The 24,023-nt window shown below is 37.2% G+C and overlaps 1 protein-coding gene across 1 annotated transcript; it reads right to left on the bottom strand.

Moving 5' to 3' along the window:
• Positions 1-112: 112 nt before the first annotated feature.
• Positions 113-20,585, bottom strand: mtnr1bb (melatonin receptor 1Bb). The gene is made up of 3 exons (XM_058788356.1): positions 20,204-20,585; positions 19,843-20,091; positions 113-2,892 (listed from the first exon to the last, which is right to left on the bottom strand). The coding sequence occupies exons 2-3, from the start codon at positions 20,036-20,038 to the stop codon at positions 2,045-2,047; spliced, it is 1,044 nt and encodes a 347-aa protein (XP_058644339.1). The 5' UTR covers positions 20,039-20,091; positions 20,204-20,585; the 3' UTR covers positions 113-2,044.
• Between the last annotated feature and the right edge of the window lie 3,438 nt (positions 20,586-24,023).

Here is a 24,023-nt window from a genome sequence, read left to right as displayed (position 1 = left end):
AAGGAGCAAGCTCATCCCAATCTCTCCATGTAATCCCTCTGCAGCCCATTCATACCAGAGAGAGGTTACACAATCACCAATAGACTTGGCTTTCATCAGTTTGGTTCTTTTCATTTATTCAGGTCAATGGTGAAGCATGTTCTCACGCAGTACAATCACACTGCATGGAACGTCTCGTTATGGCGGGAGGATTGAATCTCACATTGTCAAATCATATGAAAACAAGCACAGATAACAATAATACATTCGAACCAGGTTTCATTAATACTTTCCCCTTTTGCCAGTAACCTTTAATCTTAAACAGAATTCCTGCTATACGTTTTACTAGCAGATCATTTGTTGAAGAAAATATATGGTTTCAGAGTCATGCACATTTCCTGGCAAAGTAATAACCCCAAAGTCATGAATGACATTTAATGTTTGAAAGATAAGAGGTGAACACAGATTGAAGCTGATGACTGACTGACCGCACGCTGTCACCGTTCACTTTGAAAAAGCTAAATTTCTCTTTGCAGAATCCACATGAAGTGCTTTTTTTCAAAGTTTGTGCTTTATCTTGCTGTGCTGGAAGCTCTCTGCTCATTAAAGCTCTGTTGACGTTACATTTAAATTAGGATGCTCTCAGAATCTCATTTGGTTCGATATGACAAACTGATTTGGTATATGAGATACTTCCTGTCAATGCATTAACATTTGGCACCTTGAATATATGGATTTTTTCATATTTAATGAGAAAGTTCAAGTGTAAGGCAGAAGTTCTGAATTGAAAATGACTAAAATGTGTGATGCATACTGATTTATACAACATATATACAACAGACCCACAAAATTGTACAAAATGTCTTCAATAAATAGTCATGGATCATAAACAGTCCATAAATACATGGATTTAAAATGTACTTTGTTTAATTTTCAATATAAATTGTGAGTTAAATATTTCTTATTATTCTTAATAATAATAATAATAATAATAATAATGTTCTGAAATGGATCACAACATCAAAAATATACAACCAAGGCTCACTGGAACTGCCTACATTTCTACATACTGCATAAACACATCTATACATAACTACACTAGAACACTAGAGACGTAAAACAGTAACTTTCTTCTCTTTTCACACAAATTATCATTATGGGGCAGATTATTGATGAATAAAAGGCTTGTTTTTGCACGGTTCCTTCCATAATACTATGCAATGGCCTCAAAACACTTTTATCATACTGCATGATTTGTAGACTAATACGTTTTAACATTTGCATCACATAATTTGCTCAATTTGAATGGTTTTTCTGACATAGTAAACTTGCTCGGTAGGTACAGCATTGTATTTGCGATGCAGAGTATTCTGGTACGAGTCCTGTAAACCACAAGTCACGACACTCCACAAAAGAGCTCAAAGCTTTGAAGCTAAAATGGCATGGTTGCTTCAGCAAATGGTTTTACCTGACATTTGCTTTTCTTAACACTGTCGGTAGGGTTTAGTGTAGGTGGTAAATTAATTTCAATGGCAATGGAGCATTTTTGCGCCACTCACCCGACATTTCATTTCTGAATTGCTGTTACAAACAATGTAATAAAGCATTAGCTCATTCATGTTCAGCTGTTTCAAAGAAAATTAAACTTGCTAAACACTGGATATTTTGCTTTGAAACTGCTGTGAAACATGCTACAAGCAATGCAATATCATTTTGCAACTATTTCATACACACGGGAATGTCATTTTTATTGTGCTGTACTGTTTAATAAAACTGCATCTCCAATGAGGAAAAAAAATGAAATGGCTTATAGCGCTGTTTGTAGACGTGCCACCTGAAAAATTCAGTGAAATGTACCCAAAGCAACATGTTTCAGGTTTTGCAGAAATTTAGGCACTCACAAATTTCCAATGAGCCTAGGTTGAAAATAAAACAAGCACCCTGAGTTGTACATAATGGTTTCGTAGCATTAAAAAAAGTCAAGTGTTCACAGTTCAAAGCATATGAATTTGCTTCATGCATCCATGACGTTTCCTTCTGAACAGTGATTGGCTGAAAACAAAAGTCACTCGTTGTTATTGATGGCTGGTGAGGGTTTGCTCCTCATCCCATCTGTGGCAGCCCTGGAGGTCTCAGTCACAAACCTCCGAGGAATCCACACTGACGTCATGATCCGCACATACTCCTTTCGGAAGTTACGATTGAGGAGTCCGTAAATGATGGCGTTGAGGCAACTGTTGAAATAGGCCATAAAGTAGCTGACCACAAAGAGCCACTCTGGAATACGTGGAGCCATGGCCTCTGGGTCGATGGCCACCACGAGACCGATTAGATTGAGCGGAGCCCAGCAGATTGCAAATAAAACGAACACCACGAACATGGTGATGAAGTTGCGCAAGTCGCTGGGTCTCACCCTTGAGCGTTCCTCGCTCTTCACCTTCCTCCTCACCTGTATCACCAGAACCCAAATCCTCAGGTAGCAGAAGGTCACCACCGCGATGGGCACCAGGAAGTGAACCACCACCACCACCACAGTGTAGGAGCTGCTGGCAGTCTGCGTGAAGGTGCAGGAGTAAACACGGGGGTCGTAACTCAGCGAACCCACAAAGAAGTTGGGAAGAATGGCGAGCACAGTGAGAGCCCAGATCAGGGCCACTAACAGCAGAGTGTTACGGAAGCTGTAGAGACGTCCGTAGGCAAAACTGTGACAGATGTAGCAGTAACGGTTGATGGCGATGCCAGTGATGTTGAAAACCGAGCCAATCACACTCAGGCCCATTAGGAATCCGCTGACTTTACACTGGATTTCCCCCAGAGACCAGCCGTCATGGAAGATTGCATACAAGACCAGCGGGTAGGGATAGAAAGCCACCACCAGGTCAGCGAAGGCCAAACTGACAACAAACACGTTGCCTGTGCGAAACAGAGTGAGAGAAAGAGGACTTGTTAATAATCTCATTTCTACGAGCACAGATTGATGTCGATGTGATAGCACAGTTTGTTATGCCTCTTGTGGCAAAATCGAAAAATGTGTTACCTACAGCTGCTTCTGGTGCCCCTCTATTCCGTTAAGTTTATTTCCAACCTATTTCAGCTCACCTGGCCTGTGATTTTTCAAGTGATCCTGAAGAGTTTGATTTGCTGGTTCAGGTGTGTTTGATTAGGGTTCAAGACCTAGGTTGTATTATGTGAATAAAATGAATATTTATTTATTTGTTTGTTTTGTTTTGTTTTTTACAATTTGACTCTGTGGCCATGTCAAAAGTTTTTATTATTACATGAATAAATCAATGAATTTATAAATATTATATATATATATATATATATATATATACAGTGGGTAAAATAAGTATTGAACAAGTCACCATTTTTCTCAGTAAATATATTTCTAAAAGTGCTGTTCACCAGATGTCATCAGTGCATTTTCACCAGACGTCGGTAACAATCCAAGTAATCCATACATACAAAGAAAGCAAAACAAATAAGTTCAGAAATTAAGTTCTGTGTAATAAAGTGGAATGACACAAGGAAAAAGTATTGAACACATGAAGAAAGGGAGGTGCAAAAAGGCATGGAAATCCAAGACACCAGCTGAAATCTATCAGTAATTAGAAAGCAATCCTGCCCCTTGTCAGTGGAAATTAATATTGGTTGGTTCAGTCCCAACTGATGGCCTAAAAAGGTGTCTCATGACCAACATGTCACAAAAGAAACATTTCATGATGGGTAAAATCAAAGAGCTTCCTCAAGACCTTCGAAACGTTATTGTTGCAAAACATACTGATGCCATTGGTTACAGAAGGATTTCTATACTTCTGAATGTTCCAGTGAGCACTCGTGGGGCCATAATCCAGAGGTGGAAAGAACATTATTTCACCATAATCCAGCCACGGCCAGGTGCTCCTCACAAGATTTCTGACAAAGGAGTGAAAAGAGTTATCAGAAGAGTTGTCCAAGAGCCAACTCCATGGAGAGATTCAGAAAGACCTGGAATTAGCATGTATAATCGTTTCAAAGAAAACAATAAGTAATGCACTCAACCACCATGGCCTGTATGCACACTCACCACGCAAGAAAAAGCATGTTGAAGCTCGTTTAAAGTTTGCTGCACAACATTTAGACAAGCCTATGAAATACTGGCAGAATTTAGTATGGTCAGATGAGATAAAAAATTGTACTCTTTGGATGCCACCATGTTCGGAGGTCAAATGGCACTGTACATCACCCCAAAACATCATGGTGCAGCACTGGCAAAATTCATATAGTTGAAGGAAGTATGAATGGAAAAATGTACCGAGACATTCTTGATAAAAATCTGCTGCCGTCTACCAGGATGATGAAGATGAAATGAGGGTGGACATTTCAACGAGACAATGACCCCAAACACACAGCCAAGGAAACCCTCAATTGACCTATCGGTAAGCCCCGCCCCCCTTAGTTACTGTTGCTCCCTCAGACAAACAAACGGAGTTGCTCACTGTCTTTCAGTGACAGCTACAGTGTGAAAACCTTGTCCCACGATGTTTTTGCACAATTTTGGACACAGAAGGCCACCAAATGGGAATTAAATATTCCATGGAGGGATTTATAAAATATTTAAAAATAAATACGGTGGGTAACTCGAAGCGAGGGTTTTACAGATCACAATGCAAGCGGGAGAAGTCTCATATTACGGTCGGTCATCACGATCGCGGATGACAACATGCAGGATCAACACTGTTCATGTATCACAGGCTACGATTAAATTAATGTACATTTAACCAGTTTAATATGGAGAGGCACTGAAATGTAGACCTACGTTTGTGTGTTTTTGACCTACACTGTAGAAGATGCGAGAACAGTCCGCTATTTAGGTTTGTACGTTAGCATCACTAACTTTACCGTTAGCTAGTTTTAGCCAGAGATACCTTGCTAAAGCACAAGATAACATTAACGTTCTGCTTGAGCAGATGAAAACTGTAACTTAATGAGTGTATGACAACCAGAAAACGAACGTTTTTGTCTTCGTTTGTATTGGGGTGAATACTTGGGTACATTTTGTACCAAATTCCATTGCCCATCCTCTCCGGATATCTCGAATCAGTATTACAAGTGCCCCAGGCACATCGTTTTACCATTTTTGCGGCACAATCACCACAAAACCGACGAGAACTCGCGATCTTCCAATGCTTTTCTATGGCGCTGAAACCTAAAGATGTCCGAGTTCAGGTCCCCGTGCAACTGATACTGGACTGCTATTGGCTTATCAACGTTCTAGGGGAGGGGCTTACCGATAGGCCAATTGGATTCAGAGAAAGAAACTAAAGCTGCTAGATGGCCAGCCAATCACCTGACTCGAATCCAATAGAAAATTTATAGAAAGAACTAAAGATCAGAGTTCATAGAAGAGGCCCATGGAACCTTCAAGATTTGAAGACTGTTTGTGTTTGTGTGGAAGAATGGGCCAAAATCACACCTGAGCAATGCATAAGACTAGTTTCTCCATACAGGAGGCGCCTTGAAGCTGTCATTACCAACAAAGGCTTTTCTACGAAGAATCAATTTCAGTAAGCATGTTCAATACTTTTTCCTTTAGGTCATTCCATTTTATTACACAGAACTTAATTTCTGAACTTATTTGTATTGTTTTCTTTGTATGTATGGATTACTTGGGTTGTTACCAACATCTGGTGAAAGTTTCATGTCAACAGCACCTTTAGAAATATATTTAATGAGAAAAATGGTGACGTGTTCAATACTTATTTTACCCGCTGTGTATACATGTGTATATATATATATATATATATATATATATATACACATAGATATAGAATATAATGATTATTCAATTTTATTCTAATAACTTTCTTTATATATATATATATATATATATAAAAGAAAGTTATTAGAATAAAATTGAATAATCATTATATTCTATATCAATCACAGCTTCCACAACAATATAAAGCAGCACAACATTGTTTCAAATATGGATAAGAAGAAGATTGAGCAGAAAATCAGCATATCAGAATGATTTGTGAAGAATCATGTGACACTGAAGACTGGAGTAATGGATGCTGAAAATTTAGCTTGGCCAACACGAGAATAAATTACATTTTGAAATATATGTTTTTTTAAAAACTAAACAGGCCTTTCATAAAATTTTATAATATTACCATTACTGTAATTTTCATTAAATAAATACAACTTTGGAAAGCATTAAAGGTTTCAAAAACATTAAAAAAATTGCTGACAATAAACTTTTGAAAAGCAGTGAACACTGACCCTAACCTTCTTTTTAGTTTGCATGTTAAACTTTTCTGTTGTCACGAAAACGATGTCTGCCGCACGTGAAAATCATTATGACATGTGTTTATGATTCCTATAAGTACATTTATGTTGCCTACATTAAAAAGAACCTTTTCACAGTATACCTGTTACTTTCAATGCCCTGCTTCTTGCCTTTGCACTTCCAATCATGTTTTATGCCTTTTAAATTGAATATAGGGCTAAACTCATGTTAACGACAAACTGAGAACCAGCGAGCAAATAGGAGAGGAAACAAGAATCAAGACTGACAAAGCTACAGAGTGAAAAGAAAAGACAAAGAATGAATCACATCAACTTCAAAAGCAGGATCCCCAGGGAGTGTGAAGCCTTTGATTACACTGTGACAACAGAAAACACATCGCTCCGTAAAACAATGCACTCTCTTCTAGCTTCTGCCCTCTCAGATTAATCTCATGCATGGTCTGCTGTGTTAAAAATTTTGTTATGTCGACCAATCCATTTACTCACTTTCTCATGTTAAACAGTCACTGTTTACAGCCGATGTAGAGACAGCTGACTGAGTCATCTAATTATTCCAGATAGCCCTTCATTCCTTGTAACTGGTAGCAAATATCTGCATACAGATACATTTACTACACATATATTTAAAGTGTAATTTTTGTGTTTTTCCAGTTGATTTCCCATCAGAATAATGAAAGTGGAAGGAAGTGGAAAGTCGAATCTCACAAAAACATGTCCAGCTCACATTTTACCACAAAATTAAAATTGAAAAATGTATTTAGCATAAAATAACAAGTCTATTTTTTAGGATCAATAAGATTTCTTGAATTATATATATATATATATATATATATATATATATGTGTGTGTATGTATGTATGTATATGTATATATATATATATATATGTATATATATTCAAGAAATCTTCAAGATTTATTTTATATTTTATATATATATATATATATATATATATATACACTGAGAAATAAAGGTGACAGTGACAGCTTTTGTACCTTTATTTCTGAGTGTATATATATATATATATATATATATATATATACATACATATACAAAATATTAATACTACAATTTTTATTTAAAAGCAGCATAACATGATCTATAACTAGTGTAAAATACATTAAATATGCTAAGCCATTAACATTTGCTTTGTATTATGCAATTTTGGGAAATATGTGCTTAATTATAATAACTTTGCTTAATAAAAACTAATCTTTATGGTGCTAAAACTAAGATTCAATTTCTTTATGCACAATATTCTTATTTTTCTTTTTGGAGTGAAATGTGATCTTGACATATTCTTGCCAAGTTTCAAGAGACTCACCTTTAAAAGAATAAGAAATGATTGTATCAAAGGCATGAGTGGTGAACAGCTTCAATGAGGCATACATTTTCCCCTCATCGCCTACAGCTTTTTAGACATCCAGACCATTTTAACATTCAGTCAGTGTCTTTCCCCCTCCCAGCCCTAAGACTCTGGATGAAACGTGAGGGCCATAAACGTAAGGACCCCCATTAATCAGATTTTCCTGTTGAAAGAGAAGCATAACATTTCACTTGGATTTTGTCAGATATCACCAACAGCAATGCATATACAAATCAAAAAAATGAGAAGAGGGGAAGTTGTTTTTTCCCCATCCTTTTCAGCAAATGCCAAAAAGTATTCCTGGCACCTCTCAGCATGTCATTAGAGAGATCATAACCCAATATTCTCTGCTGTTCATCACGGTGGCCTTTAAAAATGATCCAAAAACCTAAAAACTGTGTCAGTCTGTCATGTTGAAACGACACTGACTTTACTCTTTTCAGCTATTCCCTTTTCTTAGCTTTATTCAGAGGATAAAGCTAGAGTCTATGAAATGATAAACACAATTACCCTGACCTATACCTGAGCCCAACCTTTTTTCTCTGTGCTTTCTTCTCTTTTCTTTAGACTTTTATCCCCACTATAATTCAACCAGAGATGAAGCACATTCAAGGTCGTAGCGCTGCTCTGTAGATGAATGTATCGCAAAATAACGCACAATGACAGCTGGTATAAATGGCATTACTGTGTTCACATATGTCAAGAAACCAACCTGTGTGTAACATGCATATTTTTAAAATCTCTTAAGCCACTTAATGTGTGAACTTCACTATATAATATACTGTAGCCTATGAGGTTATTTTGTAATAATGCCCTTGGTCATAATAAAAGCTCCTGTTCAAATTCATATTTATTTATTTACCTTTATATAACTCATCTCTGCATATTTAAGCATTATAAAGAGATAATTATGCAGAATATTGATGTGGTTTCAGACAAAGCTAAATATGTAAATGCTGCCCACTGAGCAAGAACAGTAATTGCAGATCTACAGTACAGAATAATAATATAATGAAAGATAATATATTGTGTACACAGCATTTTTTGCAAGCTCCAACTTGCTCTGACTTAAATATCAAAATATGACAACTACAAAAGCTGACAATGAGAACCTAATGAGTAATGAGCCTGTGTTTGATTAATGGTGTACTATCTGTCTCTGTGTGTGTGTGTGTGTGTGTGTGTGTGTGTGTGTGTGTGTGTGTGTGTGTGAAACACAGCAATCTAGTCTGATGTGAATATGTGCACGTGATATGAATAAAGTCTAGGTGAAGTAAGAATAAAAAGAAATCTAAAATGCCATTCAGCTGTGCTCATACACCTTACCACATTTAAGATCATGCACCAGGGTTCCCACACCTTTTGACCAAAAAATGTCCATGATTGTAGCTGATGGAGGCTTTCAGATCTGAGCTTCACAAAAAACAAAATGTATGGAAACCTACATGATAGAGATTGTCTAAAATTTTATGATAATTCCAGGTTTTCCAGAACTATGGGAACTCTGATACTCGTATTTAAAGAACAGTTCACCCAAAATAGAAAATTTGTTGAAGAATTTACTCACCTTCAGGCCATCCAAGATACAGATTAGCTTGTTTCTTCAAATCTTGTTTCAGAACAGATTTGGCGAAATTTAGCATTAGATCACTTGCTCACCAATGATAAAAACATCACAATAATCCACAACATGACTCCAGTCCATAAATTAACATACTGTGAAGTGAAAAGCTGCATGTTTGTAAGAAACAAATCTATCATCATACAGCATTTTAACTTTAAACTGTCATTTCTAGGCAAAATATCAGCCCGCAATCTATAATAATGCTTCCTCCAATAAAAAAAAGTCCCCTATTGTGCATATTTCTCTCCTAATACAGATTTGTTTATTACAAAAAAATGCAGCTTTTCATTTCACAAGACGATAATGGATGGACTAGAGTCATGTCAATTACTCTGTTTGAACTCTCATTCTGACAACGGCACCCATTCACTGCAAAGGATGCTAAATTAATGCTAAATTTCTCCAGAACTGTTCTGATGAAAAAAAAAAAACTCATCTTGGATGGCGTACTGTGTGAGTACTTTTTTTTTTTTTTTTAGAAAACTTTCATTTTTATGTGAAGTATTCCTTTACAAGCATATGAATGTCACATATTTAGATATGAAGAGGAAGAGTGAGATAAGAAAGGCGAGTAAGGACAAGATGTCTTAGTTATTTCCTATTTAAAATAGTTACAGTGTAATGGAAAACCTCACAGAGGAAGCTGGGGAAAAGTTCTGGAGGGAGAACAGAAGGCAAGGGTTCTTATTCCACGTGTAAGGCTCATTATAAAAGCACTTGAACAGGGTCAGACTGGGTTATGAAACCCTCAGAGTACAGTATAAAATGATACGTGCATGCCATGCTCACCTGTCAAAGACTTTAAGCGCAAAAAAAGAAGAGCTACAGCTGTAAGACACATAGACACTTCTGTTTCAACATGCCCACAAGACAGGTGGCTTTTTTTGCTTTTCCTTGCGGATCTGGACAACCTTTGCAATTTTGTGAAGCCATGCCAAGCACGATAATACATCTTGACCCTGCATTTTCTAAGGGTTTCTGAGGAAATCCTTCATTGTGTCCAGGTAGTTCATCCCAGCGAGGTCCAGGATCTCTTGGGAATGAATGACCACACAGATCAACAGAATAAAAGTAAATGAGAGTCAGTATAGTGCACTAGTGAGTCCTTTCATATAAATGGCTATTTGACCTTTTCTTTACAAGGTCAGTATATCTAGAGAACATAGACAGAAAATGAAGCCAAATCATCAGCAGAAATCCATGCTGATATATAGTAAGACTTTATACTTGAACTGCTTCCTTGTTCTGTCCATGGTGCTGCTGAAGTCAAACACACTAAATATACAGTAACATACAAAAGTTTTTAATGTTTTAACTTGTTTCAAGGGTCTTATGCTCACCCAGGGTGCATATTATTACAATTTAAAATAACTGCTTTCTATTTTAATATATTTTAAAATGTAATTTATTCCAGCGATGACAAAGTAGAATTTTCAGCATCATTAGTCCAGTTTTCGGTGTAACATGATCCTTCAAATCATTCTAATTTGCTGATTTGGAGCTCAAGAAACAATTGTTATTATTACTGATAACTTTGCAAATAGTTGTGCTGCTTAATATTTTTGTGGAATGATATGCATTTTTCAGGATTCTTTGATTTGTAAAAGTCAAGAACAGCATTTATTTGAAATAGAAATCTTTTGTAACAGTCTAAAAGTCTTTGCCGTCACGTTTGATGAATTTAATGCATCCTTGCAAAATAAAAGTTTTAATTTCTTTAAAATATATATCTATCTACTGACCCCAAACTTTAGAACGGTAGGGTATTATTCCAGATGTTATACAAGAAAGCTAATTGGAAGGAGAAAGAGGTGAGAAGGATTGACTTGTGCTCTGACTTGTTTCATGTTCCTCTCATTAAACCCAAAAAGAAAAACCTAACTTTGAATGATTTTGCCCAAAATAAAACTTCTTGGTCTTTCAGAGAGTGAAAGGTGATCCATGCGTAATTAGAGGAAATTAAACTTCTGATGGAAGCCCTTGTTCTTGCTGAGCATGGCTTATGGTTCACTTCGAGCTCAATTCCACTTAAGTTCAAAAAGTGTAATTACTAATGGAGGAGGATGACCTTGAGGAACTTCACATGCAGCCTAATTTATGTGCTCATTAGCACAGCATCTGCGCTGTTACTCATAATTGATAAAAGCTGATAGCACATGGAGACCCCTCGACTGCATATGATTAAGGATCGAGACAAAAAAAAAAAAAAAAGAATTCAGATGAAGATCAAATGTTACAGAAAATGAATTTAGAGACTTGGTGTTGACACAATATAATTAGCAGCGATTATATTATTGATATGTTTGGTTCTTTACTATATACATCATAATTGATGAAATTAGAGTAATAAAGACAGGATGAGGCAGACCAGATTCAAACCTGGATTACCTACAGTTTTTATTTGTCATAAGTATGCGTAATACATTAAAAATAAAATAGTTAAAAACAATTTTAAACAATTTAAATAAAATAAAAAATAATATATTATTTTATTTTTTATATAACATTGTTTCCATTTAGATGTTAGAGGGTGAGCTCTTGAAGAATTAAATATTGATTCAGTGCGGTATGCAACAAGAATGATCTTCTTTATAACTGAAAGATTACTTCCTGATTCAAGAGAGAAAAAAACGACCTGTCTTTGATCACAATTTTTTGTCATTTCAGAGGTTTTTATAAACCTTGATCCTGAAAGGTTAAAGCACTTATCGATATTAACCCTGTTGCGTATTTTACTCACTCCAACAATTACATTTTCATTTATATATCACAACATGCAGCAGGGTGAAGGACTCGGGTCAAGGAAAATTACTGAAGAACCACTTTTCTGTTCCTTTGGAGTGATATATTCACAAGGTCATTTCATACTAGGTAAAATATGGAAATCACATTATAAGGCTATTGCAACTTTTGGGATATGCAGATGAGGATGGTGACATGTTTTTGTTGTATTTTTACGGATTGCAAATTGTGGCAGGGGTCCAGTCCTTGGGGATAAGAGAACTTGAAATGATGAAAAACTGGACCGAGGCCCAAATAGAGCGGCACCAAGGGCTAATCTTAATTGGTACCCGGAAGCATGCACTCTCAGTAGCATCAAATGACAAGCACTACTATTGTGCCCTTGAGCCATGGCCACTGCAGCTTCAAACAGCTCCCCTTACTTCCAAAGAATGTAATGTCCTGTAATACCACTACAACATTCTGCTTATTTCATGACCAATTAATAAAATACATTTATTGACATGAACTGGCATGAAAGAACTATAGTTGAATTATTATTATTATTATTGGGGTGCTTTAGTGAACGTGCGTCGACTGCCACAAAAGAGAAGAAATAGTTGAATAAAGTCATTATTTTTGTTTACTTTGCGCACAAAAAGTATTCTTGTAGCTTCATAAAATTACGATTGAACCACTGGTGTCACATGGACTATTTTAACAATGTCCTTACTACCTTTCTGGGCCTTGAATGTGGTAGCTGTGTTACTGTCTATGCAGGGTCAGAAAGCTCATCAAAAATGTCTTCATTTGTGTTCTGAAAATGAACAAAGGTCCTACGGGTTTGGAATGATGTGAGAGTGAGTAATTAATGAAATCATTTTTCATACATTTTTAGGACAACTATAAGTATGTAGTATACAAAAAGCTCCCATCGCATACAAAAGCATGCCCTTTCTGCTCTGGAATTTGATGTTTTCCTCTTAAAGGATAACTGCTGCTTGAGTTTCATGTCATTCTGCCAACACAAATCGAAAAAGACTATATCCCACCTGTATGAATCCACACAGGCTTCTCTACAATCCACCCTGCGAACAGTCAGCCCACTCTGAACCTCAGCGTTCCTTCCAGCCAAACACTATTACATCATTCAGCCCTCTGAGCAGCCACATAAAGAACAGTATCCTCGTTGAAGGCCTCCGTCAAAATGTCAACATGTTGACCTTTGACTCCTTCAAAGTGAATCAGATGAGTCATGGAGTAATGTAAATAAAATGTCTCAGATTGTGTTATGTAACAGCAGCGTAAACGGCACAAAAGTTCAACTTAGGCTGTGTTGAAAGCTTTGGTAGGATGATATACTGTATGTTACATTGAGTTTGCTTAATTTTTCTCTTTTTTCTGAACAGTGTGGATTTTTATTTCATGCTGATGTTGAAGTAAAGCTTTAAAGGGTTTAAAATGCTTGAGGCATGCAATCTTTGATCAGATCAAAATTGGGGTTCATGAAATTCAGATTGTGCGCCTCAGCCCACAATTCCCAATGATCAAATGACTCAGTCCAGATCTTTGCATTATTATCACTGGTTGTAGGGTGTAGAACGATGGATTTCATTAAACTAAAGAGATCAGATAATGCCTCAATGTATGCATACATAAATGGATCTCAAAAATCTTGACATGCAGCACTTTTTTTGCTGGGTCTCTGGTTTGTGAAATCAGGAAAGATGGGTTTGAAGATCATGGTGATGCCTCAGCCTGCCTGTCCAGGGTTTTTCTGTTTTATCTCGTGCCAAGGTACAGTCAGCATGCTGCATGTAAAAGAGAACGTTTGCCTAGAGAGCAAAGTAAAGTTTGCCAAGCTCCGAAACTCTTCAGATTTAATTTTGTTCAGTATAATTTAACATGCTTTATTATGCATGCATTTTTACGACATTTCCACAAAATAATAATAATAATAATAAAATAATAATAATAATTTTGGCTGGGAGAGGGTTGTGAGTGATTCCAAGACAACTGTTATTGTCACTGCAACTATCCAACTGCAAGACCTTTGGTTTAAAGTGTCGCCCGAATGATACATCCCGAGACAACAACATCATGGTCCACTGAGAATCAGGGACGCATCTGTTAAATTGGACGGAAACAGAAAGGGTGGACATATTTTTGTTTCATGCATTCAAATCCATGCATCTTTCGAAAAGTTTAAAAAAAGCTGCTGTCCTGAGAACAGACAGGCGGAGACAAACAGTTACTGCTGTGAACCTATCATCAAGTAAACCTGAAAGCAAAGCCAAAACTCTGTCTCCTATTTGAACCTGCGGTAGAGCGAAACAAGAACTGAATACAAACGCTTCGGTAGAGATTTTCTTTTTCTACCTGTTAAATTTCAAATGCCTCCCTGGGCAATGACATTTGCTGGTACATCAGTGAGGGAAAGACTGGAAAGAAAAAAAAGAAAAGTAAAAGAAGGAAAAAAGGATACCAGCAAAGTTCTATTACATTGGTGAATTCACTCGTGACAGGCTCTCCTAGTGCCACTGTAGCTCAACCAGGCTGAATGGATTGAAGAGAATTATGAGATATTCAAAACCTTTTGGCAAAACAAGTCAAATTCAATAAGGAAGATATAAGCTCTTTTTACAGGGGGTGTAATACAAAAAAAAATCTTTTAACATTTACTCTGTCAATCGTGTGATGAAGTACATTGTCATGCCCCCATCTTATACAGTGACTTTCAAAAGGTCAGTACGTTTTTTAATGCATAGAAAGATGTCTCTTACGCTCACCGAGGCTGCATTTATTTGATCAAAAATACAAGCAATATCATGAAATATAATTACAACTTAAAATAACTGTTTTCCGTTTTTTAAATGTAATGTATTCCTTTTATGGCAAAGCTGAATTTTAAGCAGTCATTAGTCCAGTCTTCAGTGTCATGTGATCCTTCAGAAATCATGTGATTTTTTGATGATGACCATAAAATTCAAAAGAACAGCATATGAAGTTGAAATCTTTTAAAACATTGAAAGAGGCATTAAAGTCATGCTGTATAATTAAATTAATGTTCCCTTACAGAGTAAGAATATTAAAATCTAATTTAAAAAAATCTTACCGAACACAAACTTTTGAACAGTAGCATTTGACAAAACATAATGAACAAAATATTTCACTCATTTTTAAGATAAAAGATTATTTATCAAATATTATATAATATAATATTAACTGAAAATGTTTGTGCAGTACATGCAATGCAGTTGCATAAAGCAATGGAAATTTCAGTGGATTCTGTAATATTTTGTGGACTCAGTTGGTTTCACTAGAACAATCCATGCTGTCCTGAAATTGTGTATGATAATCAAAAATTTTAAAAGATGCATGGTCAGTAAATGTCAAAATGTACTCAACATCCTCAACCTTATCTTTATTTCCTGTTAGACATTCTGCTTTTTTGCTACTATGTAAATAAGTTATGATTAAATGTCTGACCTTGAGAAGAAAAAACATATTTATGTAAGTCTGGTACACTATTTTATAAATGTAATTCAAACTACAACACAAGTATATTCATTTTTTCCAAGTTATAAAGCTCAAAATGTACTGCATAACAGAAACTACCCTACTATTTTGAAAACAGTAGAACAAGAGTAAGGTTGACTTCTTGCTCTCGAGAAAAATCTCCGAAAGTAGAGCAAATCGTCTGCTACATTATGATCTTAAAGGTCTTGTGTTTAAAATCCTTGGTACTGACTTTCTTTAAAGTGCCTAAAAAATCCTTGTGTTGCTTGTCTCAGAGTAGACCTTAGCCATGTTAAACTGTGATGCTTCTGGAAAACAGTTTTACTGCCCAGTGAGGATGGTCTCTAGGCACTAAATAACAGCAGGTGGGCTGTTCTCTCTCTCTCTCTCTCTCTCTCTCTCTGAACACTGTTCACGCAGACTTTAGCCAAATCCACAGCGCTCCAGCCCAAACCCACTTCCTAGCGGAATTGCTCAAGGGTCCTACATGACAGTTACATAAGTTTCTTCTAAATGATTACAAAGCATTCAATCAAGACAGATATAGAAAGGATTTGGATTTGAATGACTGATCCATTGCTGTCCATGGTGCTGAACTGGGTCAGACACATGCTATGGAGTCACATTATCTTCATGCTTGTCTCTTGTAGCCAACTGCTAATGTTGCTGGTGGCGGTCCTTCTTTGAATGCCTCTGTTCTTCCTTTATTTCCTGCTTCCTCTAAATGTCAGACAAACAAACATTCATCCGTTTTGCTACTGGTGTTAATTTTCTTGGTTTCCCTGCGTGTGTCTGTTTGTGTGACAGGCAGAGGTGTTTCCACTCTTGTGCAGGACATGAACACCCCAGCAGGTGGTGAGGACAGCAGTTCACTTTCACAAGGCTCAAAAGCCGAGACGAGAAAAATCAAGGAGAAATTCAAAATCGCACACTCAAAGAGAGAGAGCAAAACCAGATACACCTTATATGGGAAGCACCACAGATGCTGAAAAGCTTTGACAACTCTGCGGATGGACACTGACCCGATTTAAGTTTAATCATGGATAGCCCTGAGGCCGAGAGAAAAGCAAGAGTGCACAAAATTCCCCTAGAACACAAACAGAACAAGAATCAAACAGAATATTTCTCCAAAGATTTCTTAAAGCAATAGTTTACTCATAAATGAAAAACATCCTCCTTATGTTGAATTAAACCTATTTTTTGTTGAAAGCAAAAACAGGATTTTGAATAATGTTCATGCTGTTCTTTTCTACAAAATGAATATTTAAAGTGACCAGGAACATTATGTTGCTTTTAATGTTTAAGAAATCTTCTGCTCTCCACATATTAATGTAAGTTATAGTACTTTGAGACAATGTCAGGGTGAGTTAATGCTGACAGTTTTACACGAATATGAATTTGAACCTCAAATCTCTCACAGCTAATGCCATGCCAGTCACAGTCATTTACCAATCACTAATCTTCTCCAAAGTCTTGGCTTCAAGCCCACTAATATTTTATTTTATCTGACCTAAAGCAAAATTACAAAACTACACTTCCCTAATCACAGAACAGGAACACTCACCACACACATACATCAGTGCACACAAACACGTGCTGACGGTCGTGCTGACCACTGTAACGTCCATACTCATGTGGCACAGCAGGGCCAGCCAGGAATCTGACAGCAGGAGGACTTCACTTGTCACTCACCCCCCTTTCTAGAAACACTATTACATAACCACACAGGGGACAGTGCAAGGGAGAGGGGCCAGTGGACAGTGATACTCCAGAAGCCCTGGCTGCCATGTGCCTTCAACTGACAGCTGTTGGAGTATTGGTGAAAGAAATCATTCACCCAAAATTTAGCTGAAAATATATTCACACTCAGGGCATAGATATAAATGAGGAAACAGGGAACAGATTTGGAGAAATTTAACATTACATCACTTGCTCACAAATGGACCCTCTGCAGTGAATGGGTGCCGTCAGAATAAGAGGCCAAACAGCTGATAAAAAGATCACAATATACCACAAGTATGCATACGACTCCAGCCAATTATCAACTTGTGACACGAAAAGTGTGTTTTTCCATAATCCACAATAAAAGTTCATTCCATGGTGTCCTCTCAAAACCCACCAACATATTTGTTTAGAACTGTTTTGGATGTTTTCAGTTGTGAACGGTGCTCGTGCATATTTCTCTCCTGACTCAGATGAGACAACTTTTTGACTGGAGCAAGCAATATTATGGATAGAGGACTCATATTTTATCCAGAAGCAATGGTTTTGAAGTTAAAACATCTTAATAATGAATTTGTTTAGTACAAGGCTTTCCCTTTATGTCGATTTGATGTGGACTGTTGTGATGCTTTTATCAGCTGTTTTGACTCTCATTCCGACGGCACCCATTTACTGCAGAGGATCCAAAGTGATGTAATGATACATTTCTCCAAATCTGATTGGATTAATCTACATCTTGAATGGCCCTTTAAATTTCTAGACGAACTATTCCTCAAATGTGAACTCGACGTGGAAGTCTGACTAATAAAGCATGGCATCTGTTCTGCATAACATAAACGGAGAAGCGAAAGACATGGAGAGAAGAGACTTTTTATACAGTCTCTTTCATACCCACCCTCTCATCAGAATGTGCTTCGTTATCGTAAAAGACTGAGATTTTTTTACCAGTCATAAATCTTTTATGTCTGCGCTTCACACGGGGTGATTACGCGGTGAATCTGCAAACAGGATTCTGGGAACTTATGATTTTACTTCCGAATACACTTGTTTGGAAAAGAGGCTTCCAGTATCTGTTGTTTCTCAGCTCTCTGCCCTTGTTAGTTCACACAGCGCACACCACTAAAGATCCATGTGGCGTTCCTTGCTGCTTTAATGCTTCTTTGGGTGTTAGTGACAGTGTTATTGCTTGCGTGAGATGCCTGATTGGCCCTGGTAATGACAAAGGGCTGAAAGACGAAGGAATAAATTCTCCTCCTTCACAGAAAATCCACTCAGGCGAGAGGCGAGAAGACAGAGGCAGTCGCCACATCCATCGGAGGGACCACGCACAAAATCTGACAGCATTCATACTCAATCTAATGAGCCGTTGATGCCACCTCCATGTGCTCGAATTGCTTTGGAGGTGGAAGGCAGAGAGAGTCAGGAGTGTCTATCAGACAGAGGGTGATATAAGACTGCGAGTACGCCTTTGAAGCAGACAGGTCTGGCTCTTGCTCAATGAGAAAAAGCATGAGCTTTGAAGTGCGCTCTTGTGTGAGCGCTCTCCACGCTTATGTCCCCGCAGATGCACAAACTGTCAAGGGGTTCTGAATGCAGTCCCACTCAATTGCATCAGCGGTGTGTGGAACAACCCCACAAACACACACAAGCATACGTACACACATTGTCACAGGCACTGAAAGAGATGAAATCTGTTGTCCTCTGAACCCTCAATGTCATACTTCGCAAGTCCAACAACAGCGTGACATCATAGTTCAACAGTTGTTCCCAAAAACACAATGTGGTCATTCAAGTGGGTAATTAGATTTAACATCAATTTAAAAACATCAAACACATCCATTTACAATTAAATAAAGGGTCTAATACGGCTCTGGAGGGTGCCAGATTTTCACTGATGTACACGTCCAATTATGGCAAACTACAGTCGAAAGTCTTTGAAGCCCATACTGCTGAGAGCGATAAGCTGCAGTAAATTTTTCATGACATGGTCAAGGTGAAGTGAACTTAACACTACCAAAAGCTCAGACTTAAAAAATGCTGAAACAAGGAGTTTCTCCACAAAAACGAACTTGTGAGTGACAAAAATATTGATATGGTTGGTGGAAGCTTTAACATTGGTATGCATGAGTATATTCAGTGCTAAAATGTTTTAATTCAAACAAATGTTTAGCTGTTCATTAATTTGTCTACTTTATTATTATTTTTTAAAAGCTGACGTTTGCTATTTGGATGGAATGGTTATATAAGATGTTTGCCAATTTCAAGACATTTTCTTGTTATTGCTATAAAGTAATCCTTCACTGACACTACATAAACACTATGATGTTGGTATGAACAGTATGAACAGTTTACATTTAACTAAAACCCTTAAACCACACAGGCAAATATGTTAGAGAGTAGAAGACGTTTTTTCACCATGTATAATTTACACTTAAGGCAGCATGTCAAATGAGATTCTTGTCAAGTAAAGAGGAAACAAGTCGACTAATTATCTCATTCGTTACATTATTCATTATCTGTATCCCCATTCAACACTTGAGCCTAATGGCACGTGAAGCGCTACATCAATGAACAGCGCGCGAATGTAGTGCGCGTAGCCCAGAAAGATAAATGAAAGCTCACCAGCATTTCTCAGTTTCCGATTCCTGAACACCGAAATTATGACTAACAGGTTACCCAAAACATCCACCACAGTGGTGAAGATCAGCACGCTGGCCAGCACTGCTATTGCCCAGGCGGGGCGCGCGCTCGAACCCAACGCGCGACCGACGTGCCCCAAATCTGTGCTGTTCGTCAGAAAAGCGATATTGTCTGGCATCCCGGACCAACTTGTTCTCCGAGGTTTGGTTTGTTAAAAGTTATTCACACGACCTGAGGAAGTAAGGAGAATAAACTTTAGAATGTACTGCACTGCGCATATTAAACAAAAAGCGTTTGTACTTGAACATATTTTATGATTTCTTTCTGTTTCTATTTTCCATACTTGTAAAAAGCGAGTCATTCCAGATGGCTTTCAGCAGAAGTTGTGAACAGTTGAGCCATAAATCTCTGTCGCCTCTGGTTGATCCGCGCTCCTCTCATCCCTTTCTCCAGAAATACGAGATAGAGTCCGTGTCAACATCTTTTCAGCACCTCAAACTCTTTTCTGTCTTGTAGTTCAGTTGTTTGTCTAGCGCGAATGTTCAGCTTGCTTCCCCCTCACCTTAAAACTGCTAAGGAACAGGAGACTCTTTGCGCCGTGTTGCCCCATGGCGACCGCTGCGTTCGCTCCAAGTTATTTTTTAAAGCAGCTGCTCGGAATTGTAAATCCAGCGCGCGATCAGAGCGGAATGTGGCCAGATGATTGGCTCACGCTCAGAGCTCAGACAAACCATGCACAGCACAGCGCATCTTTTATTTGCGCGGGAGTTGTCATAACAACCCCTGCGCGCCTCTAACCTGCGGCACAAGGGTGGGTGTGCTTACACCTTGCGTGTGTAAAAAAGGCGTGCTTTGTGTCAGGTAACCAAAATGTACTAAAGTGGTGACATCTAAAAGAATTTTATTCTTTAAAAATAGGACGGAATCAGCATGAGGTTAGACCAACAAAAGTTGCATGCTCAAGATGGTAAATTAACAGTTTTATTGGAAGACAAAATACAAAGTCCGTACGAATGTCTATAAAATTAAAATTTTACATTCCACTTTTTGAAGAAATACAGAACAATTACATATAACATTTAAAATGCTGTAGGCTACTGATATAGAACATAGAACAGCTTCATCAAAATGTTAAATTAAATTCACTTCCAGAATTAATATTTCCTGATAATGTGCTCACTCCCATGTCATCCAAGATGTTCATGTCTTTATTCAGTTGAAAAGAAAGTCACTTGAACCCTTATATAATTGACTACATGGTTTAAAAAATTGCGAGCTGTGATTTCAGTTTTGTTCAGTTTTCTGATTGGTAATCACTGTTGTAACTTTTTCAGTGCTATTTATTTTAACACGTGTTAGAGTGCATTTTAGCAGACAACATTCAGTTCAATATTTTTTTTTTCGTATAGCTGAATTGAATTTATTTATTAGACAGAAAGCAGTTTTAGAGATGTATGCTATTTTTTTTCATGTACCCTGTTAATAAATACTTGTTTTACCCGTTTATGCAATATTATGACTTAGTTGTGGGTCTTTTTTGTTTTAAAGTCCTTTGTGGGGTTAAAAATTTTGATTCGTACCTTGACCTCATGTGTTGTTGGCTATACTTTAATGCACGTGCTTTTAAAGGTTTATTTCACTTCCAGAATAAAAATGCCCTGATAATTTACTCACCTAATGTCATCCAAGATGTTCATGTCGTTCTTTCTTCAGTCAAAAAGAAATTAATTTTTGAGGAAAACATTCCAGAATTTTTTCTCCAGATAGTGGACTTCAATGGGAGCCAACAGGTTGAAGGTCCAAATTGCAGTTTCAATGCAGCTTCAAAGGGCTCTACACAATACCAGCTGAGGAATAAGGGTCTTATCTAGCGTTTCGATTGGTTGTTTTCCAAAAAAAATAAATAAATAAATAAAAATAAAAATACTTTTTAACCACAAATGCTCACCTTGCTCTAGCTCTGTGATGCGTGTCCACGACTTCACGCATTACATAATCATGTTGGAAAGGTCACGTGTGGTTAGTTCTTCTTCTGTGTACTCCCAGTTCAAAAAGGTAGGGTCTCATGAAAATGCGTATTAATAGCACTATTTTGTGTGTGTGTGTTATTAATATGCAGAAACTGACTTTGGAGTGCATACACACGTGTTTTACGTGCATATAAAACGCACCTACCCCACACCCCTAAACCTACCAATTGCGTATCATATGCATGCCAAAGTCCATTTTTGCATATAAATAGTACGCAAACAGAAAATCGTGCCATTGAAATGCACATTCATGAGATCGGGTTAGAAAAACTCATCTCTCAAAATCTCATTTTCTCCTCCAACTTCAAAATCGCCCCACATCGTTTTACCCTTTTTTGTAAAGGCCATTTGACTTTCTTTGCACGTTCGCTTTGTAAACATTGAGTTGGTACTTCCGTCTACATCACGGACGAGCATTTGTGGTTAAAGTATATACATTTTCATTTCCTTTTTTTTTTTTGAAAATGGCTGATTGTTTCACTACATAAGACCTTTATTTCTTGGCTGGGATTATGTAGAGCCCTTTGATGCTGCATTCAAACTGAAATTTGGACCTTCAACACATTAGCTCGCATTGAAGTTCACTATATGGAGAAAAATCCTGGAATGTTTACCTCAAAAACTTTAATTTTGTAGCTATAGCAACAGTAGGGCAGGTGCATTTCATTTCATCATCATCATTAGTTGGTTGAAAGCAAAAATGTTGCATAGGCTACATATTGATGGAAGTATCACATGGGGAAAAAAGCTTATTGATTTATAATATTTAAGGTGCATAAAATGTTAAAATACATATACAAATCATGTTGTAATGAATCACACACTCACAAATGCACTGATTGCTCTGCGAATAGTTCAGCTGGGTAATAGTTCATAGCAATTTAATATGACTTTTACACCAAAAAACCAGAGGCCGTTTTTGTACTCAATTTACTTTTGCGCTCCTTTCCTTCTGAAGTCATTTTGTATTTCAATGACTTGTGAAGACAACATCAAGTATAATTTTACTCTTAAGTGAAGAAGTCAGCTAAGGAGCAGTTGACAAATACATAATACTTGTGAGGTAGACTGCCACATAAGAGGTAAAATCATACAGTCATAACATGAATCATCAAATTCACAACATTTTCAAAACTAATCCTCCTACCATCTCAGTTCTGACCTCACCCACAAAACACCTGCTCAAGAGTGCTACAGGGATGACTTATTTTGCAGTCCAAAACCCGCAAATGAATTAGCCGTAACACTTTATTTCGATAGTCCACTTTAGACATTCTACTAACAGTAAGTAACTTTGCAACTACATGTCAACTAGCAGTCATTAGAGTATTAGTAGACTGTCTGCTTAATAACTTCTAACACTTTATTTTGATGGGTCCACAACATACTGACTAGGAGAAACTTTGCAAGTGTACAGTATGTCAACTTATTCTACTAACCCTAGTTGATGTAGTTATAAAGTTACTTATAGTTAGTAGAATGTCTAAAGTGGACTTTCAAAATAAAGTGTAACCGAATTAGCATTTTAGCACACAAGCTCAAGATGTTTTCATGTTTTATTCTGTGACAAACTATGAAGTGATTTTTAAAGCACTTACTCGTCTTGTAATAGGTGGTTGCTAACAAGTGGTTAAATGGGACTAAGAGGTTATCTGGGACTTGCCGAGCAGGTAAACAAATCTACTCACTAGTCTGCTTTTAAAGATTTGTCATGTTTATAAATGTGCTTTTGAAAACTAATTACCTAAAACATTCAGGGAAAATGTAAAAAAAAAAAAAAAGAGAGAGACTGAAAGACTGAAGGCGATTGTATTCAAAATTCCTAAAAGTTGTGTTCATTTTTGAAGATTATCAGGATTAACAAAATGTAAAAATCAAACTTCGTTGCTTACAGAGCTCATTTTCTGCAACCTTTTTTTCCCTGAGGTGAACCAGGGTGATGCTAACTTCTAAATTGGCCAACAAAAATAATCATCACTGCAGCACGCTATTGGTTCTCAAGAACTGCCTCAGCAACCAACGTCGAACACTGCAGGATCCCAGCGACACGCTGTGTTTGTCATCACGGAGTAAGATTTCCCTCCATTCCATTGAACAATAAACACACTGGGAAGCCAGAAAATAGCAATGAAG

The sequence above is a fragment of the Onychostoma macrolepis genome, chromosome 10 (assembly GCF_012432095.1).
Source record: "Onychostoma macrolepis isolate SWU-2019 chromosome 10, ASM1243209v1, whole genome shotgun sequence".
In the NCBI taxonomy this organism is placed as follows: domain Eukaryota; kingdom Metazoa; phylum Chordata; class Actinopteri; order Cypriniformes; family Cyprinidae; genus Onychostoma; species Onychostoma macrolepis.
This window is presented reverse-complemented; position numbering and strand designations above follow the sequence as displayed.

Excerpts from the sequence above, each read along its gene's own strand:
- mtnr1bb (XM_058788356.1), bottom strand. The coding sequence starts at position 20,038 with ATGCCAGACAATATCGCTTTTCTGACGAACAGCACAGATTTGGGGCAC. Across the intron at positions 2,893-19,842 it reads TCGGAAACTGAGAAATGCTG|GCAACGTGTTTGTTGTCAGT; the intron begins GTGAGCTTTCAT and ends TGTTTCGCACAG.